A 13,115-nucleotide genomic window follows, 5' to 3' on the forward strand; every position below is an offset into this window, starting at 1 on the left:
TCAGAGCTTATTGAACTACTAGACGCTTTTTTAAAAGATTGATATTTTATTTCTTATAACAGTTACCTCTTTTACATTTCTGATTATGCCTTCCCCTCACTCTGATATCTTTGATTTTGGTTAAGAAATACTCATTCCTTTTCTTTGCAGTCTTTCATTACTTTAGAGGTTTTTTAAAACCTCAGGAAACCATTCCCTTCTCTTCAAAGTTTAATTATCTTCTCTGGACCTTCTCCACCTTCTCTGTCCCTTTGTGGTGATGGGGTTGTGCTCTGAATAGGTTTAATTTGTCTTCCTGCCTCGGCCTAAGTGAATTCTTACCTTCTGGAGCTATTAAAAAAATAGGTACTTCAGCCCCATCCCCACACTGGGGTGAGGCCCAAGCATGTGTGAGTTTTGAAAGTGCTGCAGTTGACTTCACACCCCTATTTTTAAAATTACTGATAAATGAAAAGCTTAAACAGCAACTAGACAAATAACTAAAGTCTTGAGCAGTATAATTTAAATTCTGGCTCCAAAGGGCTTCTCTGAAGAAATGCCATCAAGGTACCTCCGATGCCCTCGCATTCTTGAGCCCCGAGTCCTGCCCTGCTGACTGCACGGCCTTTCTGGAGGCTCTGCTGACAGCTGAAACTACCGGGACCAGCTTCTGTTTCCATACACCTTTACTGTCCTGCGCCTTCGCCACTAGGGCACTCGTACTTTCAGAGTGATTCAGATGGTTTCTCTGACTCATAATGATGGAGGAAAGACAAGTTCCTTTTCTCAGGAGGCAGTAATATCATTGAAAGCTTGACTAGCCAGTTTTTCTCACCTTTTGTTTCTATTTTAGGCAGAAATGGACCTGAAGAGACTGAGAGACCCATTACAAGTACATCTGCCCCTCCGACAAATTGGTGAAAAAGATTGATCTGCAAAGAGTCTCTTGAGTCCCGGCAGAAAGAACACCTGTTTATAACTATGGCCTTTTTAATTAAAGCATTGCAGGTGGAAGCTGGGAGCCATGTTGGGGTAGAGGGTTTTTACCTTTAATTAAAAAACAAAAACAAAAAGATCTTAGGGAAGAAAGGAATGTTAAAATCTGAAGATCACGCTTTGTGGAATATAAGCTCAAAGGGCTTCGTGAAATACTGTCTTAATCAAGCATCTCAGTTTCTGGATGAAAATGATACTCTATATAGTTGGGAGATTAGATTCACAAAGAAAAATTGATGCTGGGGGTGTTTGTCTCTTGCATCTTCTTTGCAGGGTCAGCAAAACAGTAACACACCAGCACCCCACTCAGCTCTAATTTTCTTTTTTTAATTTAACTTTTCTTAATTTTGACATAGGAGTAAATAAATCCACCAGAAAAGCAAAACCTCAAGATACGTGGGTGGCAAACAGAGTCTGAGCCCATGTCATTAGCTTTTATTTTAGACTGGACCCAGTCTCTGCAAAGTTACCAGGACTCTCTCCCATTTGTGCACATTTCTGACCACCCACACCTGTTGGTATGCTAGTTTTATCCATATGATAATTGGAACCAACTTATGACTGTTTGATAATTGACTCTTTGGATTATGCCTTCATACCTTCTTAAATGTCTATATATTTCAGTGCTCTGAATCACTATCTAGAAATCATTGGCAACACTGCATGAGGTTTCTTTTGTTTTGTTTTTTACTAAGTAATCTTTAAGAGGAAGACAAATTTCCCTCCTTTATTTAACTATCCCATTGATATTCCTCTCTCCCTCCACAGCTCAAGCCAGAGGGGGAATGTTTAGCTGTATTACTGAATCAGGAAGATGTAAGGTTTACAAATTGGCTAAAAATCATGGCTCTGTAGCCATTTCAGAACCCGAATAGTTTCATTGCTGTTAATCTGCTTGTATGACAGCATTCCAGGCCACCCAGATGGCCTTGCCTTGTCTGGAGGCTTTGTTAGTCTCGAAGGATACACACTTCCATGCTGCTTGTGAACCCTCCCACCTCCACCACTTAAGCAGTTGTGAATCAAGTGAGTGGATCTCAAAGGGTGCAATTTATCTTTATATAGGAATACATTTCTATGGTTTCTTTCAACCTACCCTCTTCACCCTATTTTTTCTTATCTTAAATTGAGAGAAAGAGGAAATAATCTTATACTCTATCAAAATATTTTCTATCGTATTTCCAGATGACATCTGCACTTGGAGAGTCAAAGGAATCTGTGTCTGATCTGTTTTTATTAATAACGACTTGTGGGGGCAGGATGAAAGGATGATGGGGCTTGCCACACAGCTAGCTGATTCACTTTGTTCTTTCACATGATCCATCCCTCCTCCTTGTGGCAAGGGTTTTCTTTCTCTTTTTCTTCCTTCTTTGGGATCATTGTGTATGAAGAGAAACACTTTAAGTGACAAACCCAGACTCCAGGTGCCTTGCAGAGGTTGAAGGCCGGCCAGGATTGCTGCTGCTGCTCCTGCCACCACCCCTCCCTTCCACTGGCATGACGGAATGAAAGGATGCATGTCTCCACTTCCCGTCCCTCCTCCCACTTCCTTCCTCATCCGCCCCCAAGTTGTTCAACCCCCTTCCCTCATTTATTTCTGTTAAGCTCTGTGAATTATTTTTAAACCATTTATCCTGTTTGTACTGCAGGGGTTTTAAGAAGAAACAGCACAGTGCAATGAGCAAATCCTTTCAGGTTGTGTGGGAGGCTAGGGAGGGGAGAACGTGAAGAAAAGTCCTTTAAACAAATAGCAAAATATTGAACATGTGTAAAATCCTGTATCATTTATGAAATATGTATAAAACGCAATGTACCTCTGGAACAATAAATACTTATTCAATTTTTGAACTATAGCATCTCATTCTTTAAAGCAAAGCAACCAAAATCAAAAGTAAAAACAAGCTTGTTTTCTTCTGATTCAGAGTAGGAAGGATCTTTATAAAAATACAATTTGGAAACTGTTTTGTACCCAGAGCCTGTATTTTTAAAAGGCATTTCACGAAGTCTTCCTAAACTTAAGATGGTTGATATTTTCCTAGTTTTTCAGAGCCACCAGAAGTTCAGTTATCAACAACCCAGAGAGCACCCTGAGACTAATATCCTTATCTCCTGGTTAACAGGAGCTATCTCCATTGTATCCGAACACCAGTGTGGTCTCCTGGACTCCAGAAACTTGTTCAAGAAGGAACTAAGATCAAATTCTCATTATTTTAAGAGTGTGTATCAAATTTATAATGTTTACCCAATGGGAAGATACCACATGCTGCCTAGTCCATTGAAGGCCTGTCGAAAAGCATGTGTTAAATCTCTGCATTAAGTGCAGTGTGAGATACACTAAGAGCCTCCACAGCCACGGTCCTGCCTCCAGTCAGCTCACAGCCACCGACACAGACATTCCTAAGATACATAAGGCTTAAGAAGATAATATTGAAAATGTTAAGCTGTTGTTTGCATTTAACAAATAACAACTACACTCAAGCCCCTATGGTCAACTAATCTAAGACAAAGTAGGCAAGAATATACAATGGAGAAAATATAGTCTCTTCAGTAAGTGGTGCTGGAAAAACTGGACAGCTACATGTAAAAGAATGAAATTAGAACACTCGCTAACACCACACACAAAAATAAACTTGAAATGGATTACAGACCTAAATGTAAGGACAGCTAGCATAAAACTCTTAGAGGAAAACAGCCTACTCTCTGACATAAATTGCAGCAATGTATCTTTTGATCCACCTCCTAGAGTAGTAAAAACAAATGGGATCTTACTAAACTTTTGTACAACAAAGGAAACCATTAACAAAACAAAAAGCCATTTGCAAACTAAGCAATTGACAAGGGATTAATCTCCAAAATATATAAATGGATCATGCAGCTCAATATCTCAATATCAAAAAAACAAACAACCGTATCAAAAAATAGGCAAAAGATTTAAATAAACATTCTCCAAAGAAGATAGGCAATGACCAAAAAGATTAAAAGATGTTCAACATCACTAATGATTAGAGAAATGCAAATCAAAACTACAATGAGGAATCACCTCCCACCAGTCAGAATGGCCATCAAAAAACCTATAAACAGTAAGTGTTGGAGAGGGTGTGGAGAAAAGGAAATCCTGCTACACTGTTGGTAGAAATGTAAATTGATAAAACCATTATGGAGGACAGTATGGAGGTTCCTTTAAAAGCTAAATATGAACTACCATATGATCAAGCAAACCTATTCTTGGGCGTTTATCTGGAGAAAACTAATTCGAAAAGATACATGCACCCCAGTGTTCATTGCAGCACTGCTTAAAATAGCCAAGACACGGAAGCAATGTAAATGTCCATCAGTAGAGGAATAGATAAGATAATGGTTCATATATACAGTGGACTATTACTCAGGCATAAAAAGAATGAAATAATGCTATTTGCAGCAATATGGATGGACCTAGAGATTATCATATTAAATGAAGTAAGAAAAATCGTATGATATTACTTATATGTCAGATCTGATTTTTAAAATGATAAAAATGAACTTATTTATAAAACAGAAAGACTCACAGATCTTGAAATCAAACTTATGGTTGCCAAAGGGGATATGTTGGGGGAGGTGATAAATTCAGAACTTAGGATTAACATTCAGTTCAGTTCAGTTCAGTCGCTCAGTCGTGTCCAGCTCTTTACGACCCCATGAATCGCAGCACTCCAGGCCTCCCTGTCCATCACCAACTCCCGGAGTTCACTCAGACTCACGTCCATCGAGTCGGTGATGCCATCCAGCCATCTCATCCTCTGTCATCCCCTTCTCCTCCTGCCCCCAATCCTTCCCAGCATCAGAGTCTTTTCCAACGAGTCAGCTCTTCGCATGAGGTGGCCAAAGTACTGGAGTTTCAGCTTTAGCATCATTCCTTCCAAAGAAATCCCAGGACTGATCTCCTTCAGAATGGACTGGGTGGATCTCCTTGCAGTCCAAGGGACTCTCAAGAGTCTTCTCCAGCACCACAGTTCACAAGCATCAACTCTTCAGCACTCAGCTTTCTTCACAGTCCAACTCTCACATCCATACATGACCACAGGAAAAACCATACCCTTGACTAGACCGACCTTTGTTGGAAAAGTAATGTCTCTGCTTTTCAATATGCTATCTAGGTTGGTCATAACTTTCCTTCCAAGGAGTAAGCGTCTTTTAATTTCATGGCTGCAGTCACCATCCGCAGTGATTTTGGAGCCCCCAAAAAATAAAGTCTGACACTGTTTCTACTGTTTACCCATCTATTTGCCATGAAGTGATGGGACCAGATACCATGATCTTAAGTTTTCTGAATGTTGAGCTTTAAGCCAACTTTTTCACTTTCCTCATTCACTTTCATCAAGAGGCTTGTTAGTTCCTCTTCACTTTCTGCCATAAGGGTGGTGTCATCTGCATATCTGAGGTTATTGATATTTCTCCCAGCAATCTTGATTCCAGTTTGTGCTTCTTCCAGCCCAGCGGATTAACATATATACACTATAATATATAAAACAGGTAACTATTAATAGTAAGGACCTATTGTATAGCACCGGAGAAGGCAATGGCACCCCACTCCAGTACTCTTGCCTGGAAAATCCCATGGATGGAGGACCCTGGTAGGCTGCAGTCCATGGGGTCGCTAAGAGTCAGACACGACTGAGCGACTTCGCTTTCACTTTTCACTTTCATACATTGGAGAAGGAAATGGCAACCCACTCCAGTGTTCTTGCCTGGAGAATCCCAGGGATGGGGGAGCCTGGTGGGCTGCCGTCTCTGGGGTCGCACAGAGTCAGACACGACTGAAGCGACTTAGCAGCAGCAACTGTATAGCACAATATTCTGTAATAACTTACATGAGAGAATCTGGAAAAGAATATATATATGTGTGTGACTAATTCACTTTGCTGTACACCTGAAACTGGCACCATTGTAAGTCAACTATACTCCAATAAAAATACATTTTTAAAAGACAAATAATTACATATTCCACAGTATCCTGTTATGCTTTGTAGAATAACGGAGAATATTAAATTCATTCATGGGTGTAGGTAATGCAGTTTTGCAAAGGGATCATAAACTTAGAGCTGAAAAAAGTAATAAAATGATTCTCAGAATATGGTGCCTGGAACAGCAACTTACCTCTCCAGAAATGCAAGTTCTCTGCTTCCTGCTGAATCAGACAAGGAGTTAGACCAGCAATCTGTGTTTAAAAAGTGCTCATAGTGACTCTCATGCAAACCATTGACCTCATCAAACCATTGCTCTAAAGGGAAGGAGACTGAGACGTCAGGAGGGCAACTCTGTCACAACTCTTCAGTGGATCCTGTGATCAGACAACCAGAACAAGTGAGGACTGGTGAGTGCGGTGACAGTGGTAAGTGGAAAGGGCAACGATCATGTCACATGTACTTACTATGGTATCCTGCTTGGGAAAGCGTAGTGGTAAGCACATAAAAAAAAAAAACAAATACAAATAAGTTGAATATTTAAAATCTATCTGGATTTCACAGAAAAGTGAAACTTCTTTGATTTCAGAAATCAAGTTCACCAAAATTATTAAGGATTGTAATTCATTTTTTTCACTACCAATAACCTTTAATTCATTGCTTTCCCAAATAAGTCCAAACTCCTTATTTTCCAAAATGCACTATGTGGTTATTTCCTTAGGATAAATACATAGGTTAACTTTAACATGTGCTACTGAATATAAAATGACCCACTTTATAAATTTTCATTTATGTATGTTTTATAAATGCATCATCCACTGAACAATTCACCCACCTTGAAGCCACCTTCAGCGGCTGCAGCGACTACATGACCAGTCACTCAGTCATATCTGATTGTTTGCAACCCCGTGGACTATACCCCACATCTCTTGACTGCTTTTCAGTCATTTTGCAACATTCTCTGCCCACATTTTTATATTAGGTTTCTCCAAGACCCCATGTTGGACCCCATTTTCCATGGATGGTCTCATCCATTCTCCCCAATCCCAGTTGCAGTTACCTTTATAGGCTGGTAGCTCTCAAATTGTTATTCTAGTTCAGATTTCTCCTGAAGAGCAGATGTGTTAATCCACCTCCTAAGTGACCTATTTTCAGCACTCCTGCCTGAGCATTAAATTGGTTCAGTGTCAACAGAGTATTTTTAACTCCTAATAGCACATACGTTGTCAGAAAAATAAGAAAATACAAAGACTTAACATTAAATGTTGGAGAAGGGAAGCTAAAACACACCACACGAAGTGGTCAGCCAAACCCAGGATGTGAGACATTCTATAGGACAAAGGACTGGGTTTCTTCAACATATAACATGGGGGGTTGGAGGGACCCTTATGAATTAAAAGAATTTAAGAGTCCCAACCGCAAGCAACACAAGAGAAGACTCTACACATGGACATCACCAGATGGTCAACACCGAAATCAGATTGATTATATTCTTTGCAGCCAAAGATGGAGAAGCTCTATACAGTCAGCAAAAGCAAGACTGGGAGCTGACTGTGGCTCAAATCATGAACTCCTTATTGCCAAATTCAGACTTAAATTGAAGAAAGTAGGGAAAACCACTAGACCATTCAGGTATGACCTAAATCAGATCCCTTACGATTATACATTGGAAGTGAGAAATAGATCTAAAGGGCTAGATCTGATAGAGTGCCTAATGAATTATGGATGGAGGTTCATGACATTGTACAGGAGACAGGGATCAAGATGATCCCTAAGAAAAAGAAATGCAAAAGAGCAAAATGGCTGTCTGAGGAGGCCTTACAAATAGCTGTGAAAAGCAAAGGAGAAAAGGCAAGATATACCCATTTGAATACAGAGTTCCAAAGAATAGCAAAGAGAGAAAAAAGCCTTCCTCAGTGATCAGTGCAAAGAAATAGAGGAAAACAATAGAATGGGAAAGACTAGAGATATCTTCAAGAAAATTAAAGATACCAAGGGAACATTTCATGCAAAGATGGGCTCAATAAAAGACAGAAATAGTATGGACCTAACAGAAACGGAAGATATTAAGAAGAGGTGGCAAGAATACACAGAACTGTACAAAAAAGATCTTCACAACCCAGATAATCACCATGGTGTGATCATGCACCTAGAGTCAGACATCCTGGAATGTGAAGTCAAGTGAGCCTTAGGAAGCATCACTACGAACAAAGCTAGTGGAGGTGATGGAATTCCATTCAAATCCTAAAAGATGATGCTGTGAAAGTGCTGCCCTCAATATGCCAGCAAATTTGGAAAACTCAGCAGTGGCCCAAGACTGGAAAAGGTCAGTTTTCATTCCAATCCCAAAGAAAGGCAATGCCAAAGAATGCTCAAACTACCGCACATTTGCACTCATCTCACACGCTAGTAAAGTACTGCTCAAAATTCTCCAAGCCAGGCTTCAACAATACATGAACATGAACTTCCAGATGTTCAAGCTGGTTTTAGAAAAGGCAGAGGAACCAGAGACCAAATTGGCAACATCTGCTAGATCATTGAAAAAGCAAGAGAGTTCCAAAAAAATATCTATTTCTGCTTTATTGACTATGCCAAAGCCTTTGACTGTGTGGATCACAATAAACTGTGGAAAATTCTGAAAGAGATGGAAGCTGAAACTCCAATACTTTGGCCACCTGATGCAAAGAACTGACTCACTGGAAAAGACCCTGATGCTGGGAAAGATTGAAGGTGGGAGGAGAAGGAGATGACATAGGATAAGATAGTTGGATGGCATCACCAACTCGATGGACATGAGTTTGAGTAAACTCCGGGAGTTGCTGATGGACAGGGAGGCCTGGAGTGCTGCAGTCCATGGGGTCGCAAAGAGTCGGACACGACTAGCGACTGAACTGAACTGAACCACAAGCAATGTATGGCTCTTGTTTGAATCCTGACTCAAATCAGTAATACAAAGAAATCTGTGTTTTTGAAACAACTGGGGAAATTGAACTATGGAATGAGCATTAGATGAATTACTGCTAGTTCCCATAGTTGTAATAATAATATGGTTATGGTTATGTAAAAGAGAAAGACCATTTGTTAGAAATGCATGTTGCTGTATAAGTGCAATAAGACTGATGAAATGTTAACTATTATTGTAGCAGGACAGTCATTGTTTTTTTCTACTTTGTATATATTTGAAATTTTTCATCATAAAAAATTAAACTGATAGGGCAAGTCAACCAAAAAGGACAAAATAGGAATAAGGAAAAAAAAAAAAAAAACCCTACCATCCAGGGAAGGCTTGTTTACAGAACCAAAGGGATATCTGGTAAAAGTCCTTGACTATGGCAATCAATCCTGGCAGCAAATCTGCGCTTATCTCATGCACACATCCTCTGTTTCTGTGCAGCCCATATGAAGTAGTCAGATGGGTTCTCAGGGGCAGGAAATTGCAGGATTTTGTTTTTCTGGTAAGACTATTGCCTCTTAGCAGCGCTACTCTGCAATAAAACAATTCCTCAGCCTCAGAGTCATCCATTGCTGCCATGAGATTGCAAGTTAATAAGCTAATGATCAAATTGCCTGTGTCCTGCTAGCATTAGGGATGAAGTAGCTAACTACAAGTTAAATCAATAGAAACCCCTTGCCAGACTGTAAACTCTGCTTGTGGGGACCACTTTTACCTTAATGACTGTCAAATACCTGTGACCAGCATGTTAGCTGACCCCTATTAGGCACTAATGTTTAATTGAACTGAAACCCCAGAGGAAAGAGACCACAGTAATTTGAATGCTACTTAGTAAAATAATGTGCTGAAAGATTATGGAGATAAGTTTAGGGACTACTACCTAAAGATAATAATATTCCTTTGCCAGGCATTAGAAATTCAGGTATTAGAAAAGGAACATTGATGAGGAAAAATAAAAATTTTAGAAGCCCAAAGCATCAGGTCAAGGTAAGATTAGGAGAGTGAAAATTTGGTTTCACTTGGCTCCTTGTTTAATGTAGTATTTAAAAAAACAAACAACAAACAAAAACCTTTTCTCTATGCTTCTTTGTATCCTTCCCCTTCACATTATCTTCAGTGATTACAAGTTCTCATTCTACACACTGTAGGATGTCAGGGGGCTGGCAAACTCCAAACCTGTAATCACTAAGGTTATATCTAGTGACATGTAATATACAGGACCCTACATTTTCCCTCTTTTGTCTAAAAATGAAACTCTAGTAAACTTTGTCACTTACTTTTAAGTGTCAGCAATTGGATGAGTAGTTCCTAATTTGAAACATCTGCTGCTAAGTCGCTTCAGTTGGGTCCGACTCTGTGCGACCCCATAGATGGCAGCCCACCAGGCTTCCCCATCCCTGGGATTCTCCAGGCAAGAACACTGGAGTGGGTTGCCATTTCCTTCTCCAATGCATGAAAGTGAAAAGTGAAAGTGAAGTCGCTCAGTCGTGTCTGACTCTTAGCGACCCCATGGACTGCAGCCCACCAGGCTCCTCCATCCATGGGATTTTCCAGGCAAGAGTCCTGGAGTGGGGTGCCATCGCCTTCTCCTAGTGAACTAAAATTGACGGGAATGGGTGAAATTATTCAGATGACCATTATATCTGCTGCTGCTGCTGCTGCTAAGTTGCTCCAGTTGTGCCCGACTCTTAGCGACCCCATGGACTGGAGCCCACCAGGCTCCTCCGTCCATGGGATTTTCCAGGCAAGAGCACTGGAGTAGGGTGCCTTCTCCGACCATTATATCTACTACTGGACAAAAATCCCTTGGAAGAGATGGAGTAGTTTTCATTGTCAACAGAGTCCAAAATGCAGTACTTTGATGCTGTCTCAAAAACAACAGAATGATCTCTGTTTCCAAAGCACCATTCAACATCACAGTAATTCAAGTCTATGCCCCAATCACTAATGCTGAAGAAGATGAAGTTCAATGGTTCTGTGAAGACCTACAAGATCTTGTAGAAAAAAAAAAAAAAGATGTCCTTTTCATCATAGGGGACTGGAATGCAAAAGTAGGAAGTCAAGAAATACCTGGAGTAACAGGGAAGTTTGGCCTTGAAGTACAAAATGAAGGAGGTCAAAGGCTAACAGAGTTTTGCCAAGAGAATGCACTGGTTATAGCAAACACCCTCTGCCAACAACACAAAAAACAACTCTACACATGGACATGACCAGATGGTCAATACAAAAATCAGACTGATTATAGTCTTTGCAGCCAAAGATGGAGAAGCTCTATACAGTCAGCAAAAATAAGACCTGACTGTGGCTCAAATCATGAGCTCTGTATTGCCAAATTCAGACTTAAATAGAAGGAAGTAGGGAAAACCACTAGGCCATTCAGGTATGATCTAAATCAAATCCCTTATGATTATACAGTGGAAGTGAAAAATAGGTTCAATGGATTAGATCTGGTAGACAAGACAGAGAGTCTGAAGAACTATGGATGGAGGTTCGTAACATACAGGAGGCATTGACCAAAACCATCCCCAAGAAGAAGAAAGGCAAAATGGTTGTCTGAGGAGGCCTTTCAGATAGCTGAGAAAAGAAGCAAAGCAAAAGGCAAAGGAGAAAAGGAAAGATATACCCATCTGGATGCAGGGTGCAAAGAAAAGCAAGGAGAGATAAGAGCCTTCCTCAGTGATCTGTGCAAAGAAATAGAGGAAAATAATAGAATGGGAAGATGAGATCTCTTCAAGAAAATTAGCGATACCAAGGGAACATTTCATGCAAAGATGGGCTCAATAAAGGACAGAAACAGTATGGACCTAACAGAAACAGAAGATATTAAGAAGAGGTGGCAAGAATACACAGAAGAACTGCACAAAAAGATATTAATGACCTGGGTAACAATGATGATGTGGTCACTCACCTAGGCCAGACATCCTAGAGTATGAAGTGAAGTGGGCCTTAGGAAGCATTACTACCAATAAAGCTAGTGGAGGAGATGAATTTCCAACTGAGCTATTTCGAATCCTAAAAGAATGCTGTTAAAGTGCTACACTTAATATGCCAGAAATTTGGAAAACTCAGCAGTGGCCACAGGACTGGAAAAGGTCAGTTTTCATTCCAATCCCAAGAAGGGAAATGCCAAAGAATGTTCAAACTACTGCACAATTATGCTAATTTTACATGCTAGCATGATTATGCTCAAAATCCTTCAAGCTAGGCTTTAACAGTATGTGAACTGAGAGCTTCCACATATACAAGCTGGATTTAGAAAAGGGAGAGGAATCAGAGATTAAGCTGCCAATTATCTGCTGGATCATAGAAAAAGCAAGGGAATTCCAGAAAAACTTCTGCTTCATTTACTACACTAAAGCCTTTGACTGTGTGGATCACAACAAACTGTGGAAACTTCTTCAAGAGTTGGGAATACCAGACCACCTTATCTGCCTCCTGAGAAACCTGTGTGCAGATCAAGAAGCAACAGTTAGAATCGGACATGGAAAAACAGACTGGTTCCAAATTGGGAAAGGAGTATGTTAAGGCTGTATTTGTCACCCTGCTTACTTAACTTATATACAGAGTACATCATGAGAAACGCTGGGCTGGAAGAGGGACAAACTGGAATCAAGATTGGTGGGAGAAATATCAATAACTTCAGATATGCAGATAACAACACCCTAATGGCAGAAAGCAAAGAAGAACTAAAGAGCCTCTTGATGAAAGTGAAAGAGAAGAGTGAAAAAGTTGGCTTAAAACTCAACATTCAGAAAACTAAGATCATGGCATCTAGTCCCATCACTTGATGGAAAATAGGGAAAAAGATGGAAGCTGTGACAGACTTTATTTTCTTGGGCTCCAAAATCACTGCAGACGGTGACTGCAACCATGAAATTAAAAGACGCTTGCTCCTTGGAAGAAAAGCTATGACAAACCTAGACAGCGTAATAAAAAGCAGAGATATCACTTTGCCAATAAAGGTCCATATATCAAAGCAATAGCTTTTCCAGTATGCATGTATGGATATGAGAGTTGGATCATAAAGAAGGCTGAGCACCAAAGAAATGATGCTTTCAAACTGTGGTGCTGGAGAAGACTCTTGCGAGCCCCTTGAATAGCAAGGAGATCAAACCAAGCAATCCTAAAGGAAATCAACTCTGAATATTGATTGGAAGGATTGATGTTGAAGCTGAAGCTCCAACACTTTGGCCATCTGATGCAAAGAGCTGACTCATTGGAAAAGACCCTGATGCTGGGAAAGACTG

At 40.2% G+C, this 13,115-nt stretch overlaps 1 protein-coding gene across 4 annotated transcripts in view; it reads left to right on the forward strand.

Annotated features, from left to right (window-relative positions):
- MCU (mitochondrial calcium uniporter) overlaps positions 1-2,823 on the forward strand; it is a 195,855-nt gene extending 193,032 nt beyond the window's left edge. For 3 of the 4 annotated variants that reach the window (XM_061405296.1, XM_061405298.1, XM_061405300.1), the window contains one exon: positions 833-2,823. In XM_061405296.1, the coding sequence (XP_061261280.1) occupies positions 833-910 (78 nt within the window). In that variant the 3' untranslated portion in view covers positions 911-2,823. The remainder of the gene's footprint in view (positions 1-832) is intronic. The other variant, XM_061405297.1, reaches the window with a different exon arrangement.
- The last annotated feature ends 10,292 nt before the right edge of the window (positions 2,824-13,115 follow it).

This window comes from Bos javanicus, chromosome 28 (assembly GCF_032452875.1).
Source record: "Bos javanicus breed banteng chromosome 28, ARS-OSU_banteng_1.0, whole genome shotgun sequence".
Classification (NCBI taxonomy): domain Eukaryota; kingdom Metazoa; phylum Chordata; class Mammalia; order Artiodactyla; family Bovidae; genus Bos; species Bos javanicus.